This window comes from Phyllostomus discolor, chromosome 6 (genome assembly GCF_004126475.2).
Source record: "Phyllostomus discolor isolate MPI-MPIP mPhyDis1 chromosome 6, mPhyDis1.pri.v3, whole genome shotgun sequence".
Taxonomy (NCBI): Eukaryota; Metazoa; Chordata; class Mammalia; order Chiroptera; family Phyllostomidae; genus Phyllostomus; species Phyllostomus discolor.
The window spans coordinates 52,458,793-52,483,945 of record NC_040908.2 but is presented as its reverse complement, the minus strand read 5'-3'; the positions used below and the strand labels follow the sequence as shown (position 1 = coordinate 52,483,945).

Here is a 25,153-nt window from a genome sequence, read left to right as displayed (position 1 = left end):
TGTATAAGAAAATAGTGCCCTGCATGGGGGCTTACACGCCAGGGATGCTCACTGCTGATGCTGTGATTTAAAATGAAATGTTTCATTACCAGATACCTTTCAATTTGTGCATTCAGTGCTTATGCTCAGTATAAATGGGCTCCAGAGAAGATGAATTTGCAGCACTGGAAATGAGGTTACCTTTAAAATGAAAGCCAGTGGAAAATAGCATATAATGTATGTGATTAGTCATTCAATCTAGGAGGTGGTACTCATAAGGCACATTGTCATTTTCATCAAGAGGTTGGCATTGCCCTGGCTGGTGTGGCTCAGTGGACTGAGTGCTGGCCTTCAAACTAAAGGGTTGTGGGTTTGATTCCCAGTCAGGGCACATGCCTGGGTTTTGGTCTAGGTCCTCATTTAAGGGTACAGGAGAGGCAACCACATATTGGTGTTTCTCTTCCTCCCTCCCTGCCCCTCTCTTTAGAAATAAGTAAATAAAACCTTTTAAAAAGAGAGAGACTGGCATGTATTCAGGAAGGCAAAATTCTGAGATGTAAGTCATGGAAATGAGCTCTCTCTTTTCAATCATGTTATACTTTGTCAGTAATGAGGTGAAAGAGCTATGGGTCATAGATGAAAAAAAGCTGTCGGAGGGTAAGATTTATAAGAATTGGTAGGTTCTGTCCAAAGAGTGTGTGCTGTGATGTGGGTTGACTGGCCCTAGAATGTTCCCTAGACATCACTTTTCCCTAGAATTGTGTGGGGCCAATGCAATGGGTCATCACTGGAAGAAAGCCCTGGCTTTGAAAATGTACAATTCCTTCGTCCTAATTTTGCCCTTGCCAAGATAATCCCTGAGGTCATTGTCTGGAGGAGGACCTGTTCTAGATCCTGCAGCAGGTGGCTCCTCCAGTTATGTATGAATAAACTGGTATTGGATGATGTTATAATTTCTTGAGGACTTGGTTAATGTGAGCCCGTCCACTTCTGGTCGCTGGGAACATTGAGTTGCTGGCCCAGGGCTTGGATTTGCGAGGTCCTGATCAAGGCTCTGGGAGCTGCCAAGTAACCTGTCTCTCTGACACATTTCTAATTGTACTGGTGATGCGCACGAGGGTCGCAGACACTGGGAGTCACTGAGGCTGCTCAGTGAAGTAATAATGTTTGTTCTAGAATAGGGCATCTTAACCTCAAGACATGACTATCTTGGACCAGATAGTTCTTTGTTGGGGGTGGGCTATTGTGCATTTTAGGACGTTTAGATGTTTCTTTGCTCCCTAACCAATAGATAACATATCAACCCCGTGCAACTGTGATAGCCAAAAATATATCCAGACATTGTCAACTGTCCCTTAGGAGGCAAACTGCCCAACTGAGAATCACTGTTCACTGTTGTAGGTGCTAGCCAGTGATAAGGAGCTTTCTTGAGGAGCCGAGCACAAAACTGCACTTTGGGGTGGGTGAGTGCTTCATGCCCCCTACCTTTATATCAGTCAGTGTACTAGGGTTCTCCAGTGAAACAGAACCAGCAGGATGGAGAATATATGCCTCTGCCTGTATATGTCTATGTCTATGTCAGTCTATGTCTATGTCTGTCTATGTCTATGTCAGTCTATGTCTATGTCTAATGTAGATTTATTATGAGGACGGGGCTCATGTGATCATGGAGGCTGAGAAGTCCCAGAATTTGCCATCTGTAAGCTGGAGACCTGAAAATCTGATGGTAGAGTTCAATCTGAGTCTGTAGGCCTGAGAACCAGGGGAGCTAATGGTGTAAAACCCAATTTGAGGGCCAGAGAAGATGAGATGAGCTGGGATGTCTCAGTTCAAACAGTGAGGCAGGAAGAAAAGAGCAAATTCCTTCTTCTTCCACCTTATAGATGGAGCAGCAGACTGGCTGATGCCCACCCACACCAGAGGGCGATCTACTTTTATGAGTCCATCAAGTCAAATCCCAATCTCATCTGGAAACTCCCTCACAGACACACCTAGAAATATTGTTTAATCTGGACCCATGTTACTCATAAAATTTACCATCACAGTAGGAGATGCAGCAATGTTTTAATTAGAGGGCAAAAGGCCGGTGGAAAATGGCCTGAGCTACCTAGAGCTGTTCCATCACTATTAAGGGAGGGCTCAGAGAGAAGGGTTGGGGCATAGAGTTTGGCTCTGAGGCTCATCACTTCTCTGCTGAGTCCTGCCCTCGGGCTTAGTGTCCTCTCTGAGGTGCTCTGAACCCACTTACAGCACTGACTGTGTGGCAGGGCCAGCGAGGATGCTCTCCTTCCCTAGGTCCCATTTATGAAGGATGCACTAAGTGAAACTCGACCAGGTGGAGTTACAGCATCTTAGTGCTCAGGCTGAAGCAGATCACAGATCTGCTGGGCGAACTTCCCTTGGCATCTTGTAAAGTGAGATTTTGATTCCAACAGCCTTGTGTGGTATCTAAGATTATGCCGATCTAACAAGCTCCCCAGTGATGTTAATGCTGCTGGTCCTTGAACCATACCTTGAGGAGTAAGAACTAAGCCAGAGGCCTGGAAACTATGGTCCATGAGCCTAACTGGGTCCACCACTTATTTTCAAAAGCAAAGTTTTATTGGAACACAGCCACACATTCATTTACATATCATCTATGGTGCCTTTGGTACCGCAATGGCAAAGCCAAGTAGTTGAGACAGACTATTTGGCCCTCAAAGCTTGAAATGCTTACTCCCTGGCCCTTACAGTAGGGATGTCCTGACCCCTGCTCTAGGCTGACTTGTGCCACATGGACCACGGAGGGCCTTCCTGGTTGTTCTTTAGGATGCACCATCCAGAGGTTGTCTTTCTTCGTGCTTGTCCTGCCTTCTCTGTCCCTCTTCCTCTTACCTTTGGCTCTTGCTGCCCTCTCAATTAGCACCTGGGCCCTGAGGAGGTGCAGGAAGAATTTCTGTGCCACAGTAAAGCTTCCATCCTGCACGTGGTCCTCTCCTAGTCCTGAGGAAGTGCTCTGCTTGGCGCCCCGCTCGGAGCCAGTCGGCGCTGCTATCCTTTCAAGGTGGCTCACCCTCAGACCTGCCCAGAAATACCCTCTGAGACAAGCTCATGCCTGATCACTCTTTTTGTTTTGCAGCCAGCCAGCTAGCCAGCCAGCATTTACTTAGAACCTCCTTTCATGGGCACCAAGTTAGGTGCTTGTGCAACAAAGATTTATAAGATGCCTCTTCAGCGTGGGAGACAAACATGTAAAGGGATAATTCTAATTACTATACCATAGGTGCAATACTAGAGGAATGTTTGGATACTTTGATAGCCCAAGAGTATGGAGGATTTGGAGCTTCACTGCTGTAAACTTTTTTAAAATTACGAATTTTTATTAAGTTTTACACAAACATAGTTTTTGCATTTAATGATATGCTTTTTCTGTTAATCTATAAATGTGACAGATTAAAATTATTACTATCCAATATTTGATAAATGAGATAGCATCTTTTACTAAAAATTAGGCCATATCTATAGTGCAGTATAAATTAGGATTTCTTCAGTTGGAGTATCACTACAGGATAATCCTGCTGCCACTCCTGTTACCACCAAAGTTGGATTTCAGGATCCTCTATACAAAGTAACCTTCAAAATTTCCTGCCGTACCTCATCAACACCTTATTTTTATTGTTATTAATTTGAAAGATTATGGTAAAATATAAACTAGAAACCTTACCATCTTAAGCACTTTTAGGTATACAGTTCAGTGGTATTAAGTACATGTACACTGTTGTACAACCCCACCCACCTCCAGAATGCTTTTCTTCTTGCCACACTGAAACTTCATACCCATTTAATAGTGACTTCCCGTTCCCCTCCGCTGCCAGCTGCAGACAACCACCATTCTACTTCCTGCCTCTCTGAATTTGATTATTCTGGGTACTCCATGTAAGTGGAACCGTACAGTACTTATCCTTTTGTGACTGGCTTATTTTACTTAGCATAATGTCCTCAAGGTTCATCTGGGTTGTAGCCTGCGTCAGAATTTCCTTCCCTGAGAAGGCTATGTATGAGTAACATTTCACTGTATATATACCACGTTTGATTTATTCATCCATCTGTGGCTGGACACTTTGATTGATTCTACCTTTAGGCTTCTGTGAATAGTGCTTAATAATTGGTGCACAAATATCTGTTTGAGTTCCTGTTTTCAATTCTTTTGGGTATCTACCCTGAAGTGGAATTGCTGATCATATGGTAATTCTATTTTTAATTTTTTGAGAAATTGCCATACTGTTATCTGTAGCACCTTTCCATCAACTGTATAAGGGGTTCTATTCATATCCTCTCTAACATTTATTTTCTTTTAGGTTTGTTTGTTTGTTTGTTTGTTTTTTTGTTTGATAGTAGCCATCCTAATGGGTATGAGGTGGTATCCATTGTGGTTTTGATTTGGATTTCCTTAGTGATTAATAATGTTGAGCATCTTTTCATGTGCTTATTGATCATTTGTATATCTCCTTTGGAGAAATGTCTATTCAAGTTCTTTGTCCATTTATTTTTAATCAGGTTGTTTGTTTTTATTGTTGATAAGTTGTAGGAGTTCTTTAATAATCTGGATATTAACCCCTTATCATATATATGATTAGGAAATATGTTCTCTCCCTCCGTGGGTTGTCTTTTCACTCTGTTGATTGTGTTCTTTGACATACAGAAATTTTAAGTTTTGATATAGTTCAATTTATCTGTTTTTACTTTTGTTGCCTTGCATAGCTGAGAGATTTTTGTGAAATCCAGTGTCATGAAGCTTACCCCTATGTTTCTTCTAAGAGTTTTATAGTTTTAGTTCTACATTTAGGTCCTTGATCCATTTTTAATTTTTTAAATATAGTATAAGGTAAGGGCTCAACTTCATTCTTTTTCATGTGAGTATCCAGTTTTGTCAACAACATTTGTTGAAAAGACTGCTCTTTCCTTCTTGAAAGGTCTTTGCACCTTGTCGAAAATCACTTGACCACATACATAAGGGTTTGTTTCTGGGCTCTTTATTCCATTGGAGCATATGTCTATACCAGTACTACACTGTTTTAATTACTGTAGCTTTTTGTTTTCTTCATCCTTGCTTGAGTATACATTTATTGATTTTAGGGACAAAGGATGGGGGAGAGAGAGAGAGAGAGAAACATCAGTGTGAAAGAGAAATATCTATTGGCTGCCTTCTTCTCTTCTCATGCCCCGATCAGGGATTGAACCCGCAACCTAGGTATGTGCCCTGACTGGGAATAGAACCAGTGACATTTTGGTGCACAGGAGGCTCCAACCAACTGAGCCACACTGGCCAGTGCTGATAACTGTAACTTTGAAATAAGTTTTGAAAACAGTAAATGTGAGACTTTTAACTTAGTTCCTTTTCAATATTGTTTTGGCTGTTTGGGATTCCTTTAAGACTCCATATGAATTTTAGTGTGGATTTTTCTATTTCTTCAAAAGAAGTCATTGGGATTTGAGGACTGCTATAGGACTTTTAAATTCCCCCTTAAAACATTTGCCAGACAGGTAAGGGGAGGTGGGCATTCAGGTAAAAGGAAGAGCATAATCAAACTCATGAGAGATAAAAGAGCTTAGTGTATTTGGGGAATGAAAACTAACCTGATATTGTTGGAGCATTAGGCATCAGACTTGTATCTGTTTACGTGTGTGGGTGTAGACTCAAGCAGGAGATGAAATAGGAACTGAGGTGTAGGGGTCAGATTTTTTGGAAGCGGATGTGTATTGTATTAAGAAGTTTAATGGAGGTTAATTGAAGGGCTGGGCGGGGCTGTGCAGTGGAGTGATCAGATTTGTGCTTCATAAAGATGACCCTGTTGGTGAGAGTGGGTGCTAGATTGAGCAGGAAGTAGGTGTTAGCAGAAGGACTAGGGAGGAGACTGTTGCAAAACTCCTAGAAATAAAATGATGAGATTTGCTCCATGGTAGAATTAGGGGGGATTGATAGGAGGGAATGGATCTGAGATGGCCTTGTCCCACCACATACTCAGCTACTTTCCAGTGCCTTCACACTCTTCTTGGGTCCCACAGTCCCCAGACCCGCAGAAAAGTCTCTGAACTCAGGGGGTGATTCCAACGATCCACTCAGACAGTTGCTGAAGCAACGCCGTGCCCTGGCACAGTGCAGCCGGGCGCAGCAGCCAGCCCCTCTCAGCACTGTGGAGCACCCACTCCTTACCCTGCCATGCCCTGGGCCTCTGGCTGCTTCCAGGGCCTTACGGTCATTTCTCTCTGACCTGCAGGTCGGCCTGTCTTTCCTTTTGGTCTCCCCTACCAGAGTGAGAGTTGGCTTTTCAGTTGCGTCCTATCCCACCTACCTCTGGAATTGCAGCCTTCAGGCCCCTAAGTGTGGCCCTTGTGATGATGTCGGTGACCCACCTGAGACCCTGCATCTCCACAAGGACTGGAGCCTTCTGCTTCTCTGGCTTTCCCCATCCTGATATCCTTCCACACCCTGCGACTCAGTTTCCTGCCCTCAGCTCAGAGCATCATCGAATACGTGTCATCAGGAGTCTTTCCCCGGCCCTGACCAACGGGGCTCAGTTGGTTGGGTGACTTCCTGAAAAGTGAAAGATCACCGGTTTGATTTGATCAGTTTCTCTCTTGCATCAGTGTTCCTCTCCTTCTCTTGCTCCTTCCCTTCCCCTCTCTCTAAAAAATAAATAAATAAAATCTTTAAAAAAAAAGATTCTTTCCCCTTCCATCCTTTAAGTGCTCTGCGAGGGCTTCTCTGAGTGAACTGAATAAAGATCTTGCCGCAGCTGTGACATGATGCACTCCCACAGCCAGAGGCCGAGCCCCGGAACACTGGGACCCTAGGGCCCGTGCTGAGCCCTGCTGGGGAGGCACCACCGGTGGGCAGTCTGTGGCCCTGTGTGTGTATTTGGTTGGTCCATGACAGTTACAGGTGGAATCATGAAACTGTACTCAGGGAGTGGGCTCAAGCTCCCAAGTTCTTGGGGACATTTTAGAATGGGACCTACTTCAGCAGGTCTGGAGTTGCCAGCTCACACCCACTGCCAAGGACACACATTTGGTGACCTGTGGGGTGAAGCAAGCTGATCAAAGTCCACCGGTGCTGTCCGTGCAGGGGAAGCAGAGCCAGGCGGAGAGCCAGCTGGGCTTGGGGTTACTGTGCAGTGATTAACGTGAGGGTGGGCTGTGTCTCCACGGCAAACAGGGAGAATACAATAAAAAGTACCAGAAAAGGTGAGGGACAAGCACCAGAATGGGAAGTTGGGAGGATACAGGGAAAATAAAGGAGAAAGGCCAGGAAAAACAGATATGTAAGGAGGTGTTCCTTCCCTGAAAGCCAAGAAGCTTGCTAGAGCACAAAGGACAAGACTCCAGATCCCCTGGCTGGGAGGCTGGCTGGCATTTCGGAGACTGGCTCTTTGATTTGAGCCCAGGCTACCTGGAACACAGCCTCGGGAAAGCAGAATGTGTTCTCACCACTCATGTTGTGTTCCCAAACAGAAGAGAAGAGGAGGAGGGGCCACGCTGATCCAGTGGAAGCACCTCCAGGAGGCACCTCTGGATGCCACATGGAGGCCGCCCTTCCACCCAGCACGGAGCCTCTGACTGCCCAGCGAGTGGACATGGCTTTACTCAGCAACATCCTAGCGGCCTATTCCTTTGTCTCAGGTAGGTTGTCAGTCTCGGCTGGGCCAGGGCTGAGGCCTGGGGCTGGGGACAGGCCACATTCTGGAGAGACATGCTTTGCGATCTGAGCAGAGGAGCCCTGTGTGCTGAGTTTTGAGAGGCAAGGTCTTCTGGTCTGAGAGTTAAGCAGGGCATTCTCTGATTTGGCAGATTGGGGGTGGCAGTGCTAAGAGCTTTACCTTGCTGAAAATGCTTTGTTTCATTTTGGGCTTAACAGAGTGAATGATGTAGCCTGGGGCTATTGCCTGCTTCTGTCATTATGCATTTAACTCTGCTGTGAAAGACCCAGATGGAGTGTCGTCCGCCTGGCTGTGTCTGTGCAGTGGTTCTCAACCCCGTTCTCCGTGTGTGTGTGACCTGTGTTGGGGGCTGTGTGCTCTGTGAGGTGTTTGATAACCTTCTGGGAGACATGGAGTCAGAGGGTGCGTGAGCTGGGGAGAGTCTGCTATTTGCTCCATTCTTGGGTCAAAGTTATACTTTTGTTGGAAGATGGTTGACGTTCTCCTTAAGATCATTGCTTGAGAACAGATGCTCTGCATATAAGAGAAGCCATTTAAAAACACCTCTGAATCAAGCTGAAATTTAAGAAAAACATATGAAAATGCTTACTGGTTGGAATGACAGACTGATTTTATACTGCTTGAGTGAGTTTTTAATTTTTTTAAATTGTTTTTACTTTGTTTTGTTTTACCTGAAGTCTCTGGATGTTGTATAAAAAGGAAGGGACTGAAGTTCTGATTAGATATCCTTTGGGCAAGGACTGGTTTTGCTTTCTAGTTCTCTAGCCGGGGTTGGTATGTGGTGCAGAACCTGACATTTCTGTTTACAATGGAAAATCAGAGCTAGGGTTGAGGATAAAGGAAGCTCATGCCTTCTCTCTGTGAGGTGATCTTGGATGATGTGCACCTGATTTTAGAAAGGAGGACTTCTTAGGCACACAGGGCCGCCTCCTTTGTGTTCGGCAGGTGCAACATGTAGTCTACGCTGCCTCAAGTCTAAGCTTCTTCCTTCTCACATCAGCAGAGACCCAGCAGGGCCTTAGTCAACTCCTCACCTCCCTCCTTAGGTGGTTTGAGCCCAGTGCCTGGGGCCTCCTCCCCCTTGCACCCACCCATCAGAGGAATCTCAGCTTTGCTCTTTGAGGCCGTTCTTGGGAAAAAGGACACTGGAACTGGGAAAGAGATGTTTGAAACTCTGGTATCAAGTGTCCATAAGCAGTTGAACAATGGTCTTTCAACTCTATGTTGAAGATACCCCCGAAATGAACTGAGTGTCCGAGAGGTTGTCTGAAGTTTTTAAGACCTTAAAAGACACTTGCAAGTCAGCTGTTGCAAGAAAATATCTATAGCAAGAGCAAACAGGGTACTGGACTTTAGAACTCTAGTCAGCACAGGAGGTACCTGGCAGTTTTCCACTGCGGCCAGCGTGACCCTGAGCTGTGGCCCTCGAGCATGGTCACTCGGTGAATGGTCTGGTGTTGCCTGGGTGTCTTGTGATCTTGTTAAGGCCAAATGGGTGCATGGCCCTGTTGTTCTCTCTCCAGCTTTTCTCCTTTCCACCCCATATTCTGGAATTAAATATTGCTTGGGATACAGGAAGACAATGCTTCTTTTAAGTAAGTATGGGCTGAGATAAAAAGAGAATGTAAGGGAATGGAAAGTAGAATGGCTAAACTGTGTTCGATCCAATCTTTAGACTTGACGGTGGAAAATTGATTCTGAGTGTGGTGGGGAACACTGCCTGACTGTAAAGGAAATGAATAAAGAAACTGAAAATATGAAGGTAAATATAACAGATACAAATACGTGTTGCTTTAGAAGAGAAAATAGAATGGATCAGAAGCAATAAGAAAAGTTTGACAGAGGAAAATTGTAGAAATTTCCTAATTTGTAGCTCTCTCATGTTCTCATTCTGCTGTGTCTGGTTTGCAGCTACAGGGGGAGCCCGGCCCTTCCCATCACATCAGTTGCCTCTTATCTTGTCCCACGTGGCCCCAGGATTTCAGCAACACAATTGCTACTGCACAAAACTCTCTTATTCCTAAGTCCGGCTTCTGATTAAATCAAGGAAATACAGACTCTAAACAAATCTTTCTTTCCTTTCTCTCTACATGCAAATAACCAAATGCTGCTACAACTTTGGGGATTGAAGTCATTAGAAATTCATGCTATCCAACCTCAGCTGAGCCATTCAAATAAAGCTCAGTCTCTCTATTTGCTTTTAGCTACATCCTGTTCCCATTCTTCGCAATGGCCAATTCAAACCATGAGTAGTCCAACGGTTTTAAATATCTGTTGATCAAAACGTACCTTAAAATTAAATGTCAAATGCGAACTAAGAAAAAAATGTAGCATTGATGAAGGATTAAAGTTTATAACATATAAAGAGCTCTTACAAATCAATAAAAGGTAAATATACCAAAGAAAAATGGACAAAGCACAAGAATTAGCAATTTGGCAAAAAAAAAAATATATAATTACTGATAAAACATAAAACAATTTTGATAAAAAATTTTTTGATAAAACACAAAAATTTTACTGAAGACAGTTGATCTCAGCACTGTTTATAATAATAAAAAATCAGAAAAATGGGTGACAGTTAGTTGAAGTAGAAAGATGGTTATGATATGCTGTTAAGTGAATACAGCCTGTTACCATTCAGCATTTGCAGTATAATACCATTTACATGTGTGTATTTACATGTATATATAACCACATTTTACTGTAAATTATACCTGGAAGCTGGGGTTGTATGAGCATCTGTATTTTAAAATATTCTTTTGTTTAGCTATATTTTAAGTATTTCATATTTCATTAATAGTTACTTGTGTAGTAATATTATTTTATTTGCATTTAAAAATTTGAAATCTATCATACATGTATTTTAAAAATTACCACTACCTTACTCTTTTCTGACTTTCAAGCTGTGTATCTAAATGCCTTTAACATTACCACTGGGATGTGCCATAAGCATTTCAAAATCAACTTCACCTAGAATGGAACATTGTTCTTTTCTTTAAACATGCTCCTTCTTTTGTATACCATCTAGGGTATCACCTATACCAGGAAAATAATTTTTAACCTTTGAAACATTATCTTCACTGCCTATATCCAATTGCTTAGGGCTGGTCTATTTTGCCTCTCAATGTCCTTCAGATATATCCCCTCTACTTTACTCCCACCACCACTGAGATGGTCCAGGTTCCATCATGTATTTGTCAGTCTTACCATAACAGCATTTTCCATTACTCTCCTCCAGTCTTGCTTCATAGACAGTATTTTGTAGCAAAGTGGTCTTTCCAAAATGTAGGTGTAATGATCAAATTATTTTAATTTTTTTAGAATCCTTTAGTTGATACTCACTATCTATAATTTCATAGAATGGTTTTCAGTTGCAAATAATAAAAAACCTCCACCAGGTGGTCTAAACACACAGGAGTTATCTTACTCACAAAATAAGAAGTCTGGAAGTAGGTGCTTGCCAGCATTAGTCCATGGGCTCAAAAATGTAAGGGCCAACATCTGTGTGATTCTCATGGCTTTTCTTTTATGCTTGTTATGGCTGCAAAGTGGCTGCTATTGTTCTTGTCTTCATTCAAGATAAAAAAAAATGCAGTAAGAGGAAGAATGTTCCAATAGATCTACTCTCATATTTCATTGACCAGAACTGTGTTACATGGTTATCTCTAGCTGCAAGGGAGGTGAGAAAAATGAGAATTTGAGCATTTTTAATGTCCACACCAGTGGTCCACAACCAGGAGTGACTTTTCTCTACAGGGGGATTTCAGGTAATGCTATAACTGGGGCAGGGAGGGGTGGCTGCTCCTGATATCTTATAGGTAGCAAAACAGTCTACAATGCATAGGACAAGTCCCCACAACAAAGAGTTAACTGGTTCTAGATATCAATGGTGCCAAAGTTAATATGCTCTAGAGTAGAGGCAAGCAAGGGAGAAGGGACTTGGGAATGGTTTGAAGTTCTCCAACCTGCAGTTTCTTATGTGCCTTCCCAGAGCTTTTAGAGCCTGACCTTGATGTTCCCATGCCCTTAATTACTTATTGTCCTCACTGATGAAGGCCTCACTCTACTCTTTTTAAACCACTTGTCAGGCCTTTTCTCACCTCTCTGCTTTTGTACAGTCATTTTTCTCTCCAAAAATTCTTCCCTCCAGGCCTGGACTGGCTAACTCACTTCTAGTCTTCTGATCTCTCTCAGTGCCACCTTCTCCCTTCAGTCCCTACCCTGGCTTAGGTGTTCATCGATGCGGTCTCCACACGTTTTGTCTCCCTTTTGGATTGTAGGAGTTAGCATTTCTCATTTCAACTATTTGCAAGCAATCCCTTGGAATCATAATATAATAATTTATAATGAGAGTGATAATCTTGTTAATAGTAATAACCCCCAAAATAACTTCTAATAGGATTGCTAGAAAGATTAAATGGTATCTTTTTAATTTAATGTTTTGAATTGATAATACATTCTCTTTTTTATTTAATTTAATGCTTTAAATTGATAATACATTCTCCAGGCCCACTCTTCTATTTCCTTTAGATTTTTCCTTAAAAGTCACTTTTTGGGAAAGGTTTGCTCTTGTCATCCTATCTGCCTCCTCCCCTCCAGCATACATTCAGCACTTCATACCCTCCTACCCACTGTTCCTGTTATCTCCTCATCACCACCCAACATACTGCCTATTTCATTTATTTATCTGGATTATTATCTATCTCCTCTATTAGAGTGTAAGTTCCCAGGAGCACAGAGATTTTTCTTTCTTTCCTGGCTGCTGTATCTTCAGCATGTAGAAGAGTGCCTGATACCTATTAGATGCGCATCACATCAGTGTATGAACAGGAGTCAATGATCAAACAATGTAAAAAGACACACGGTGTGAAACCATACCCAGAATTGCCCCCTCCAGCCAGTTCCCAAGTTTGACCCACCACCAGGTTTCTCTGCATCCTTCTGGAGTTCTTTGTGCAGGTGTGAGAGAGTGTGAACCTGTAATCTCACCCTCTCCCCTTTTAGGCACAGGTAGCATGGCATACCTACTGTTTTGTACTTTGCTGTTTCCACTGAATGATATATCACGAAGATATGTCATATCAGTCTATAGAGATCTTCCACATTCTTTTAGACAACTACATATTGTTCCACTGTGTATGTGAACCATAGTTTAACCAGTTTGTTATTGATAGCCAGTGGAAATAGTTCATATCTTTTCAAACAGGGCAACAGCGTTGTTGGCAATAAATAACTGTTGCATGCATACATGTTCAAGTGCTTTTGAAGAATAAGTTTCCAAAAATGGAATTGTAAAAAATTCCATTGCTGGAATTTTTTCCAATTGTATTGGAAAATACAATTGTATTTAAGTTGCTAATTAAGGTAAATATTACCAAACTGCAATTTAAAGAATTTTATCAGTTTACTCTTTATAAGAAGTATGAGAAGGCCCTGCAACAGTATTTTCAAATTGTTGGATTTTTGACTGTCCAATAGATGAAAAATAACATCCTAATGTCATTTAATTTCTGTTTTTCTAGGTCATAGGTCAGCAAACTTTTTCTATAAAGGGTCAGGTAGTAAATGTTCTCAGCTTTGCAAGCTTTTCAGTCTCTGTTCAAACTATTCAGCTCTGCAGTGTAGCTTGAGGCAGATGTGGACAAACCATAAATGAATGTGTGTGACTGTGCCAGCCAATAATAACACAGCAGCCGGCCAGGTTTGGCCTGTGAGCCATGGGGCGCAATCCCTGCTATAGGTGAGCACCTTTCCATGTGGTTAAGTACCATTCGTATTTATTATTCTGTCAACTATTCATATCTTTTGTTTATTTTCTTTCTTGGTTGTCTATTTCTTTATGCTCTTTCTAGGTGTTCTTTATGTATTAGGACTTTGTCTCTGTTACATATTTCAAATATTTTTCCTATTTGGCCTTTGTCTTTTTACTGTGCTTACAGTAATTTTTTTCAATGAAGAAATTTTTGGGGACCATTTATTTTTTTTTAATTTAACCATATTCTTTGCAAGTGTAGCAGTATGGACCTGGTAGCAGTTACCCAGAAAATGAATCACTTTTCCTATGAGCCTGTCATGAGTGGTTCCTCATCAGCAAGGGATCCTAACCCACCATAGTTCAGTTGATAGTTACAAATTTGAGGATTTTATAAAATGCTGTAGTTTTTGTTTTTCTTATTCCTCTTTATACTGGGAATCCTGTGAGGGCTGAGAAATTTTCTGTCTCTAGCCCCTAAGGCATTGTAGACTCAGTAAATTTTTGTGGAATAAAGTAACTATTTATTGAACTATAAAATTTGAAAAAAAGTGAACAGTTGGAATATCCCCTCCTGGGGAGAGTTTGGTGAAAGTGGTGCTTTCATGCACAGCTGATGGCAAGACAAATTGATGTACCACTTCTGAAAAGCCACTTGGCAGTATGTATCAAGAGGAAGAAAAATATGTATCCCCTTTGGCATCGGGATCCCTTTTCTAAGAATCCATTATAAGGCAGTAAATAAAAGAAATAAATAAAAGTGGAAGTAGTGTTAAGCACAGAAATATTTCTTCCATCATTATTTTTAACTAAAAAAAAATCTAAGTATCCAAAGGTAGAAAACTCTTTTTGTAACTTGTAGTGCATTCCCTGGATAGCATACTATGTAGCCATTCTTAGGCCTGATTGAGGGGATGATGATGGATGGAAAGATGCATGAAATGTGTATCCTTGAGAGGAGGGGTGAATAGGTGGTGCACAGAAGAATTTTAGAGCAGTGAGAACGCTGTATGATACTATAATGATGGATGCACGTCATTGCATTTGTCCAAGCCCATAGAAGGTACAACAACAGCAGTAAACCTTAGTGTCAGCTGTGAACTTTGGGTGATTATGATGTGTCGGTGTAGGTTCATCAGTTGCAATAAATGTACCACTCTGGTGGGGGCAGGGGTGTTGATAATGGGGAGGCTATGCATTTGTGGGGCCAGAGTACATGGGAAATTGCTGCACCTTCTTAATTTTTCTTTGAATGTAAAACTGCCCTAAAAATAGTATTAAAAACAAGGCATATAGCCAGATAAAAATATATACAGTTGTGTCTGTGTGTATGTATGTATATAAGAATACACTCTGTAACCAAGTAAAAATAAATATACAGATAATTATATGAGAGAAAACAGAACAAAAATTTATTGCACTACATATTTAGTTTGTGAGATGGTGATTCCATAAACACTTTCCATCTTCTACTTTTAATGTACTATTATATATACTATGTATATATGCATATACATATATGCATCTATGTATTTATTCATATATAATAAATTTATTAACTGAACTTTGACATTGTATGTCATTCATGATTTAATTTAATAATTAAAGAGATTTGCACCGTAAGCAAGGTGCTGTGCTGGATGCCGTGGAAATCCGAAGTGACTCATGGATTTTGCCTTCAAATTTCTCACTGTCTATGTGGGAAAAATAATGGTTACATAACTAATTATATTACAACTACATAAAGTGCTTCCTAGTATAGAGAGGCTAATTAATCACTCTCCCTCCCTTTCAGACTCAAAGGAGCCGGAAAAGTGTCAAATACAGTATTAACTTCTGCAATGGTTAAGCCAGCTCAAAGAAAGGTCAGGGCTTCCTCCCAGCTCCCCCTGAGAACTAGAGCTGTAAGACTGTAGGTCTGTCCCACTGCAGGTGATGACAAGTGGGTGGGATGGATTAGGACAATGGGATTAGGACAATGGTAAGGGAAGGCCTCTTCTGCAGTGCTTATTGCTGGGGGTGAGGGGAGGGGGATAAGGAAAGAAAAGGGAAGATGGAAGAGGTAAAAGAAAGGACCATATACCAGAGCCCACCTGGTGGGGACAGTGATTCTCCAACACCCCTTCTTCCTGAGAAAGAACAAGTTGGGGATAGAAGGAGAAGGAAAGAAGCTTCCCTGGCATTTCAGAGAGGGCAGAAGTGTTGGTGGGAGTCTTCACTTTTCTACCGGAAGGGGCAGAATCCCATAAAGAGGTCCTCTGCCCTGCCTTGAAAGTTCAGACAAGGAATTATGCTGAATAATCCCTGATTCCACACAAACCCCCATTATTGTCTTTAAGGTCTATTTTTAAAACTTTTCCCTTTCTACTGAAAGGACTGCAAGCTTTGGGGCCAACAAGAAAGTTCGGGTAGGGAAAAGGTTCCACTTGCAGGCACACCAGCGGGTCTGGCCTGGATTGGTGTTGCTCCGGGCCTGTAGAGTCTGCAGGGAATAATCTGACCTCCGAAGGTGCAAATGAAATTAACCCCAGGACCTCCACACACAGCCTCTTCCTCCCAGGAAAACAATCACCCTGCAGGAAGCAAGATACAGCAATACATTTATTTTTATTTATTGAGGGAAAACAACCGACAATAGCCCTCCACACTCTGCTTCCTGAGCAGTTAACAGCTGTCTGGATCTGCTCAAGACCAGGCTAGATCACTGGCCAAGAGGAAGTGACCTGGAGCACAGGAGAGAAAAAACAACCATGAGAGAGCTAAAGTTTTGATTTTTGCAGAAGAGTGATGAAGAGAAACAACACAATTTATATCAGCTCTGAAAATCAGACCTGAGTCACCACTCAGGACCTGGTGAGGCCCAATAAGCTCCTTTGCCCTCTCTGGTTGCTTTGACTGGGCTCCTCTAGGAATCCCTGTCTGAAGTTGCTATAGGCAAAAGAGGATGTTTTCTGATCAGGTAGCAGGACAGGATGGACTAGTTAAGCTAGAGGGACAACAGTGGTTTCCAAGGTTCAGTTCAGTGACCATGTTCAAAGTGAACCTGTATAATAGGTGGGGTGAGGACAGAGTAAGAAAGAGACAGGTAGGCTAAATAGATGGATGGATGGGAGGCAGGGAGATTAGATAGATAGATGATAGATAGATAGATCATAGATAAAAAAAGACAAAAGGAAAGAAAGAACAAAAAAGAAAAAAGGGACAGAAAGAAGGAAAGAAAAGAGGAAGAAAGAAGCAAGAAAGAGAAAGAAATGAAAGAGAAAAAGAAAGAAAGATGCATGAAAGAAAAAAGAAAGAAAATAGTGAACTATCATTTATTTATGGATGTAAAATAACCGCTTTATGCTGGTCATCTGTGGTACCTTTACATTTTACCACAATTCAGCAGAGTAGGTAGGTAATGTTGTCTTTGTTTAAAAGATGAGGCTGAAATGAGGCTTCAAATGCAGGTCTGCCTGATGGTTTTCCACTCTGGTAAAAGCATTGGTTTGCAAGTCTCTTCTAGAGAGCCCTCTCAGACCTCCACATCTCAGCTTTGCTTTTCTACTCAGCTCTGTGTTTCCAGAGAGCCCTCTTCACACTTCTGCTGTAGCACTTCCTGAAACTTATGTGTCCCCTTCCCTACTGGAATTTAAGCTCCTCGAGGCAAGAGATCTCAATTCTCCCAGCGTTTACTGAATATCAACTGGACAGAGTTAGTTTCAGCCTCCTTCACTGTATTCATTTATTTTTTTTGTTGTTGAAATATAATTTGCATATAATGTGTAGATCTACAGTGAAAAGATGTTGATTTGACACATTTATATATTGAATATGAGTATCATCATCACATTAGCTAACACCTCTATCATGTCACATAATTATTATCACTGCTCTGTGTTGAAAACAATTAAGATCTGTTCTCTTAGTGACGCTGAGGTCTATATTACAATCTTGTTATCTGTAATCACTATGCCGTGCATTAGATCTCTAGGACTTACCTATATACTAGTTGCAAATGTGTACCCTTAACAACATTTTCTCAAATCCCCTGCCCCCAGCCCCTGGTAATCAGCATTCTATGCTGATTTTATGCGTTCAACTGTTTTAGGTTCCATATATTAGTAGTATGACATGGTACAGTGTTTTTGTATTCACTAATTTATCTCAATTTTAGCACAATGCTTCAAAATCCACCCATGATTTTGCAAATGGCAGGATTTTGTTTATGGCTGAATTTTCCTGAGTGTGTGTGTATTACACTTTCTTTATTCACTCATCTGGTGATGGACACTGAGGTTGTTTCCATGTGTTGTGTACTGTGAGTGATGCTGCGTGAATATGGGAATACAGGTGTCTCTTTGAGACCGTGACTTCACCTCCTGTGTTCTTGATCATCTCAATAGATGAAAAAAGCATTTGACAAACTACAATATTCTTTGATGATAAAACCCTTAATGAATTTGATATAAAAGAAAAATACTGCAATATAATAGAAGTCATAAATGACAAATCCACAGTTGACATTAGACACATTGATGAAAGATTGAAAGCTTTCAGTTGCATACAAAACCTCCACCCTTTAATTTGCCTCTTTACATTTTCTTTTTTTTTAAGATTTAATTTATTTATTTTTAGAGAGGGAAGGGAGGGAGAAAGAGAGAGAGAGAGAGAGAGAGAGAGAGAGAGAGAGAGAAACATCAATGTGCAGTTGCTGGGGGACATGGCCTTCAACCCAGGCACGTACCCTGACTGGGAATCGAACCTGCAACACTGGTTCGCAGCTTGAGCTCAGTCCACTAAACTATGCCAGTCAGGGCTGCCTCTTTACATGTTCAATGTCACAATTTACCTCTCTTTATGGTGTGTATTTATTAACAGATTATAGTAGTTATAGTTATTTTTAGTACTCTTTTCCTTTAATTTTTATCCTGTACTTAACTGTCTAACATACTATCTTATTACAGAAATAGAGTTTTCTAAGACTGACTGTATATTTTATCTTTACCAGTGTATTGTATACTTTCATATATTTTCATGTCACTTATTAGCATCTTTTCATTTCCGCTTGAAGGGCTCCTTTCAGCATTTTTTTTTCAAGGCAGGTCTAGTGGCGATGAACTCCCTCAGCTTTTGTGTCTCTGGAAAAGTTGTTTCTCCTTCATGTCTGGATAATTTTCCAGATAGAGTGTTCTTGGCTAGCAATTTTTTTCTTTCAGTGCTTTGAATATGTCATTCCACTCTCCTGGCTTGTATGGTTTCTACTGAGAAATTCACTGGTAGCTGAATGGGGGTTTCTTTGGATGTTACAACATTGTCTCAGTTGCTTTTAGGATTTGTCCTTTTTCTTTGATTTTTTAAAGTTTCATTATAATGTGTCTTGGAAAAGGTCTTTTTGCATTGAGATAAAGGGGTGCTCTATTAGCTTCATGAGCTTGGATGTCTAAGTCTCCAGATTTGGGAAGTTCTCAGCTATTACTTCTCTAAATAAACTTTCTGAACCCTTCTTCATCTTTTCTCCTTTTGGAACACCGATTATGCTAATATTTGTGTTTGGTTGAATCCCAGAGATCATGTAAGCTTTCTTCACTTTTTTTTTCATTCTTTTTTTTTCTGTTTACCTCTAATTGGGTTATTTCAAGCTTTCTATCATCTAGGTTGCTTATTCTGTCTTCCATTTGATTTACCCTGCTGCAAATTCCCTGTGTTGAATTTTTTCATTCATTGAATTTTTCAGTTCCAGAATTAGTTTCATTCTTTTTTATATTTTCTATCTCTTTGCTAAACTTCTCATTTTGTTCATGTATTTTTCCCGATTTTGTTGAATTGCCTTTTGTGTTTTTCTTTATTTTCTCAAAACAGCTATTTTGAATTTTTTATCTGCTACATTGCAAGATTCTGTGCCTTTGAACTCAGTTATTTGAAGGATTATTATCTTTGGTGATGACAGTTGTTTTTTTTTTAATTTTTGATTCTTCATGTTCCTTAGATTTACATTTCCCTAACTGCTGGGTGGTTACGTTGATGATTTCACCTTTGATATAGTGGATACCTCCTTAGATCTTTTCTAGTTGCCTTCATGTGGGGTATACTGTCTGTTGAAGCTGTTATAGCTGGAACACTCTCTGACCTTTTATTTACACATCTGCTCTGCAATTCTCCTTGTAGCAGAATTATGTAGCTTTTATGTCTTTTTTTATTTATTGATACTTGAGAGAGAGAGAGGAAAAGAGAGACAGAGGAACATTGATTTGTTGGTCATTTATTTATGCATTCATTGTTTGACTCCTGCATGGTTTTTCAACTCACCTGGCTGGTTGCTGAAAACTTCTATTTTGTTTTCCAGAAGATGGTGCTATAGATCAAGTTTCTGGTTTCTCTCTTGCCCACAGATTCTGTTCTGTTTTTCTGATAGCACTCTATTTACTAAGCTTGCTTGCTGCCAATTTTGGAGAGTGTGCAAGGAGCCACTGTAGAGTGGGGACAGATGTGGGATTAGCACTTGGGGTATTAGGGGTACCTGCTAGCTGGTGGAGACATTCCTCCCTGAGGTCTCCCAGAGGTTCCTGGGAGAACTTCTTGCTGAACTCCTGATGTAGTCAGCAGTAACCCTGTCACTTTAATGCCCTTTGATATTTTTACCTGTCTTTTTCAATCTCCTCCGTACCTTCAGTCATGGAGACCCTGCTTCAATACTCTGGTGTTGCTGGTGAGAAATGGGTTTGTCCTGCAGCATCCAGCATAGCTGGGGTAGCTGGGTGCTCACACACTGCTCTTCTCTTTGCCCTGTGGAGAGGTCTCCATGGGATAGTCAGTCTTGTGCTTTGTCACTTGGGGGGAAGTACTGGAAGTTTCTCTTCCCCTTTTTTACTGAATCCCAGCTCATTTTGTTTGTCTGTTTGCTCCAATGGTATGCTAGAATCTCCCCTCTGGAAGGATGGATTTACAAATTTTCTCTGGCTGTGGGTATTTGCCCAAGTCAGCACTCTCCAGGTTTTCCCTAACTGCTGGGTAGTTGGGGCAGGTTTGCTGGCTCCTCTGGTTCTGCAGCCCAAACTGAAGTCTATTTGCCTATTACCAGATGCACATGTGGGCGAGACTCCTCCTGGGTCCCTTGGCACATGTTGGAAAGAACAACTCCACAGAGAAACTTCTGTCTGTGGATAGATGCCTAATTAGTTGTTTCAAAGGGGAACAAATAGTAGAGATAGCTTATGTGCCATAATGCTGATGTTGCTGTCCTTTCACTGCATTTACATTGCTTGTTGACTGTGTTTTATTAAGATTTTATTTATTCATTTTTAGAGGGGGGAAGGGTGGGAGAAAAAGAAACATCAATGTGTGGTTGCCTCATGTATGACCCCCACTAGGGACCTGGCCTGCAACCAGGCATGTACCCTCACTAGGAATTGAACCGGCGACCCTTTGATTCACAGGCTGAAGCTCAATCCATTGAGCTACATCAATCAGGGCTACGGACTGTTTTTGTACTGACTATTTGTGTTTTCTATTTCTTTCTCTACTCTTCTCTTTGTATCTATACTTCCTATTTATTTTATTCACTCCCCTGGCATTTTGGTGGGTTTCAGAGAGTTTGGTGGGTCATAAATGTGTATGTTCAATATGCTATGTTTAGACTAATAGAGCCTTTTGGAATACAGTGTAGACTACACAAAGGTTCAAAATGCCTATGCCCTTTGGTGCAACTGTTTCTAGATAACTAACCTGTAGAAGTAATTTCACTTGTGCATAAAGAGATGTATACAAGAATGTTAACTCTAGCATTGATCGTAATAGTGAGAAATTTGGAAATAATTTATATGCTATTAATAAGGAAATGGTTAAAGAAACTTTGGTAGGTCTATAATACGAACAATATGAGGCAGGCAAAAACAATGCTGGTGACATATCTGGGACTCTCTAGGAAATATTCTTAAATTTAAAAAGTAAATGTGTATCATGTATGATCCCACTTATAGTCTTTAAAAAGCCACAAAACAAGGTACATTTTAATTCATACTTAACCAATAAACATAGATTATAGAGAACTAAATTGCTGGTGTCAATTTTAGGTCCTGTCAAATTGATGATGCCCTGTGGCTAAAGACCAGGCACGTCCCACATTCTCACACTTACCTAGAAAGGGAACCTATTTACCCAAAGCTCTCATTCCACTGAGCATGTCATGCAGTGATCAACACTGGGTACACCAAGCATATCCATAGAATGCTTATCTGCAGAATGATTACTTTCTTCTCTTGCCAAAGAGGAGCTCAAATACCTCTTCTGCAAATTAACCTGGGGATGTCATTCCAAAATGCCTACACTGGCTTTCCATATGTGATTGTATAAATTATCTATTGCTGCATAGCAAATTACCTAAAAAATTAATGGCTTAAAACAGCATACATTTATTATCTCTCAGTGTCTGTTGGTCAGAGATCTGGGTTTGGCTTGGCTGGGTTCTCTGATTCACAGTCTCCCACAAGGTTGCTGTGAAGCCAAGGCTGTGGTCACCTCAAGGCTGCACCAGGGGGATTCACTTCCAAGTTCAGTGACATGGCAGTTGACATGATTCAGTTCTTTGCAGGCTGTTAGCCAGAGGGTATGCTTAGTTCCTTTCTATATGGGCCTCTCCGTAGGGCAGCTCCCAACCTGGCAGCTGGCTTCATCAGAGTGAGCCAGTGAGAAAATCTGGAGAGCATGCTGGAAGTCAGTCTTATGTCATCTAAGCTTAGACTCATCCATCACATTTGCCATATTCTGTTTGTTAGAAGTAAGCCACTGGGTCTAGCCCAGCCCACTAGGTCCAGCTGCCCTCAAAGGGAGGTGCTTGCATCTATCTAAGAGTGTGAATACCAAGAGGTGGGGGGCATCTTGGAAACTGCCTACATTTTTTGACAAGGCCTGTGATGGTATACTTAGAATAAAAAAGACTGTTTGTCCTTGGCATTAATTATAAATTTATTGTCAAAAAAGTACAAAGAAGAGGAGGAGGAGAATGTGGGGCGGTGCAGTGGGAAGGGGGGATGGGGAAAAGAGGAAGAGGAGGAAGAAGAAGATAAGAAGAGGAAGAAGCAGCAGCTGCCTACAAATATGATTAACAGGTTACTCAAGGGGCTGCCGGAGCAAATGAAGAAGCAAAGATTTTTCTAATGTAGGCTAAAATAACCTTTAGACAAATGCTCTCAGTCAGATGACATCTAAGCATAGTTGCTTGTGTATAGTAAGTGCTAAAAATTTTTCTTTCTTTTAACTTTTCATTTTGAAATAATTTCAAGTTACAAGCATAGTAAAAGGATCCCACACACTCCTTACCCAGATTCACCACTGGTGGGTAATTATATTTTGAATGCACTATGTGATTTGTCACTATATTTGTAACTATAAAAGCTTTGGGGTCTGGTGAGAGGTGTACGAGGTGGGCTGGAGTTGCCATCTCTCAAATGCTATCTTCTTTCTCCTCCTCCAGAAAACCCTGAGCGAGCAGCTCTGTACTTTGTCTCCGGCGTGTGCATCGGGCTGATCCTCACCTTGGCTGCCCTGGTGATGAGGATCTCTTGCCACATGGACTGCCAGCGGCGTCCCCGGAAGAAGTTCCTGCAGGACCAAGAGAGCAGCAGCAGCGACAGCAGTGACAGTGAGGATGGCAGCTCAGACACGGCGTCTGACATCTCTGTCAGGAGGCACCGCCGCTTTGAGAAGACTTTGAACAAGAACGTCTTCACGTCAGCGGAGGAGCTGGAGCGCGCCCAGCGGCTGGAGGAACGGGAGCGCATCCTCAGGGAGATCTGGCTGAATGGCCAGCCCGAGGTTCCCGGGACCAGGAGCCTGAACCGCTACTACTAGCGGCAGGAGCAGACCCCGCACCACTGGAAGCCTTCCAGAAGGCAGGGGGGCCGCGGGGAGGGTGGGCACAGTTCTTCTAAGGTTACCGCGGAAGCCGGAGATAAGCAGTACACCCCGTTTTCTAGACAGAAGGACTGATTTCTCCTTTTTGCCTGAAGTTATGGAGAAGTAGAAAAACCAAGTCGGTTTATCAACCTTTCCAGGTCTTGGAATGGTGCTCAAGAACTCTCTCCAATAATGTGGATGGAGATTAGAGAAACAGGACTGTGGTTTCTCGTGATTTCTGAGGATCTCAGAAGTTTCTGCAAACTTCATAGCTATGTGTTACTCCTTTATGAAAGGAAAGATGATCATAGCGTGAGGGCTAGGAGCAGCAGGGTGAGCCTAACCCTGTAAACGCAACTGTCTAAGTGACTTCGTGCTGTGGAGGCGATTCTGACCCAGAGAGCATGAACCGTGCTTATTATTTAAGGCTGACTTTTTTATGTCATGTGTTGCAACGGCAACCTCGTCCATTTTAACTGGCACCTCAGGGATTAAAATCCTATTTTTTAGTGTATTCCCCACTTCATTCCTGAAAATGAATAGAACTAATGTATTTTTGGAGATGTGTCAGTGAACTAGACAATGCCAATAACCTCAAAGGATGAAGGGTTTTATTTTAAATAGTTTATTAAAAATATATATTAACTTGGATATTTGAAAATGCTGCATAAGAATAAAAGCTATGTCCCTCCCTCCTTTTTGAAGAGAATAAAATTTTGTTTTGACTCTAGATAATCATGATTTTAAACATTCTGTTAAAAAAAAAAGTTTGGATTTCCAAGAAAAGAATTGGAATAGGAGATGAGGAATAAAGTCAAAATTAGGATGGGATAAAAAAAAAATAAATGTTACATAAAATCTTTTTTGTTTCATGTCTGTCTCTGTGATTACCTTAAATGGCAACCCATTTATATAGGTGGGTTTGGTCTTTTACCAGGCCCCTGAAATTATTGGAGAATTGGTAAAAATGGAGAAAAAGCCCCTGTGTGACTAAAGGCTTCTCATTTTCTGTATGTTATCTATTATGGTTACAAGATAGTTGAGTAATTATTAAGCAGATAGAGAAATAGAATTACCTAAGGCTAGAAATAGGGTGGTGGCCCCCCACAGACAGAGGTTGGTGGGGGGGAAGAGAGGCGGGGCTGTGCCACTTTCAGAAATGGATCACAGAGGAGGAAGCAGCCTCCTCCAGCCGATCGAAACAGTGGATTCTATCTGTCCACTCCCTTCTCTTGACATGCAATGGGTTCCACAGCCTGTGTGGGGGCTTCAGAGCCTTCAACTGGGAGGATCTCCCATGTCCATTGGCTTTATCACCATGCCTCAGAGGATGGTCAGGAGACTTCCTCCTCTGGGGTCTCTACTGCTTTGCAACCTACTCTCTGAGATAGAGGCTTGGAGGGCTGGCTTAAGAAGTGAACAATCACAGATCTCTAGTTGCCAAGGGGACAATACAATTTGCTTGGAACCCTCAGCGGCTGGCCCAATTTTATCATTTTGGGTAGCCTCATTGGCTAGTAATAATTGCTAAAAATCCCCTAGGCTTTAGATGAACATTATCTGTCTTGGTCTCTGGCTCGCAGGAAAACGAAACAATGGAGAGCTGCCTCCATCCCCAGGACGCATCTAACACTGGAAATGGGGAGGGATAGAACCCTTGTAAGGCAGGGGCTACTGAGGCTACAATGGTAGAGGTGTTGGTGGAGGCTCTGGGGCATCTAGCCTCCCAGTTCTCCAACACCCTGATGCGTTTCCACCAAGTTTATTAAGTTGCCATTTCTAGGGTGGCCGGGGCTTTGCCTAAGGGAAAATACACTAGGTAACAGTTCTACCCACTGCTTTACTTCTATAT

General features: G+C 41.7%; 1 protein-coding gene across 3 annotated transcripts in view; it reads left to right on the top strand.

Moving 5' to 3' along the window:
- EVA1A (eva-1 homolog A, regulator of programmed cell death) overlaps nucleotides 1-24,163 on the top strand; it is a 53,817-nt gene extending 29,654 nt beyond the window's left edge. For 2 of the 3 annotated variants that reach the window (XM_036028206.1, XM_028515708.2), the window contains exons 3-4: nucleotides 7,471-7,638; nucleotides 22,880-24,163. In XM_036028206.1, coding sequence (XP_035884099.1) covers nucleotides 7,539-7,638; nucleotides 22,880-23,256 — 477 coding nt within the window. In that variant the 5' untranslated portion in view covers nucleotides 7,471-7,538 and the 3' untranslated portion in view covers nucleotides 23,257-24,163. Of the gene's footprint in view, nucleotides 1-7,098; nucleotides 7,204-7,470; nucleotides 7,639-22,879 lie in introns of those variants that run through there. The other variant, XM_036028207.1, reaches the window with a different exon arrangement.
- Nucleotides 24,164-25,153: the final 990 nt, after the last annotated feature.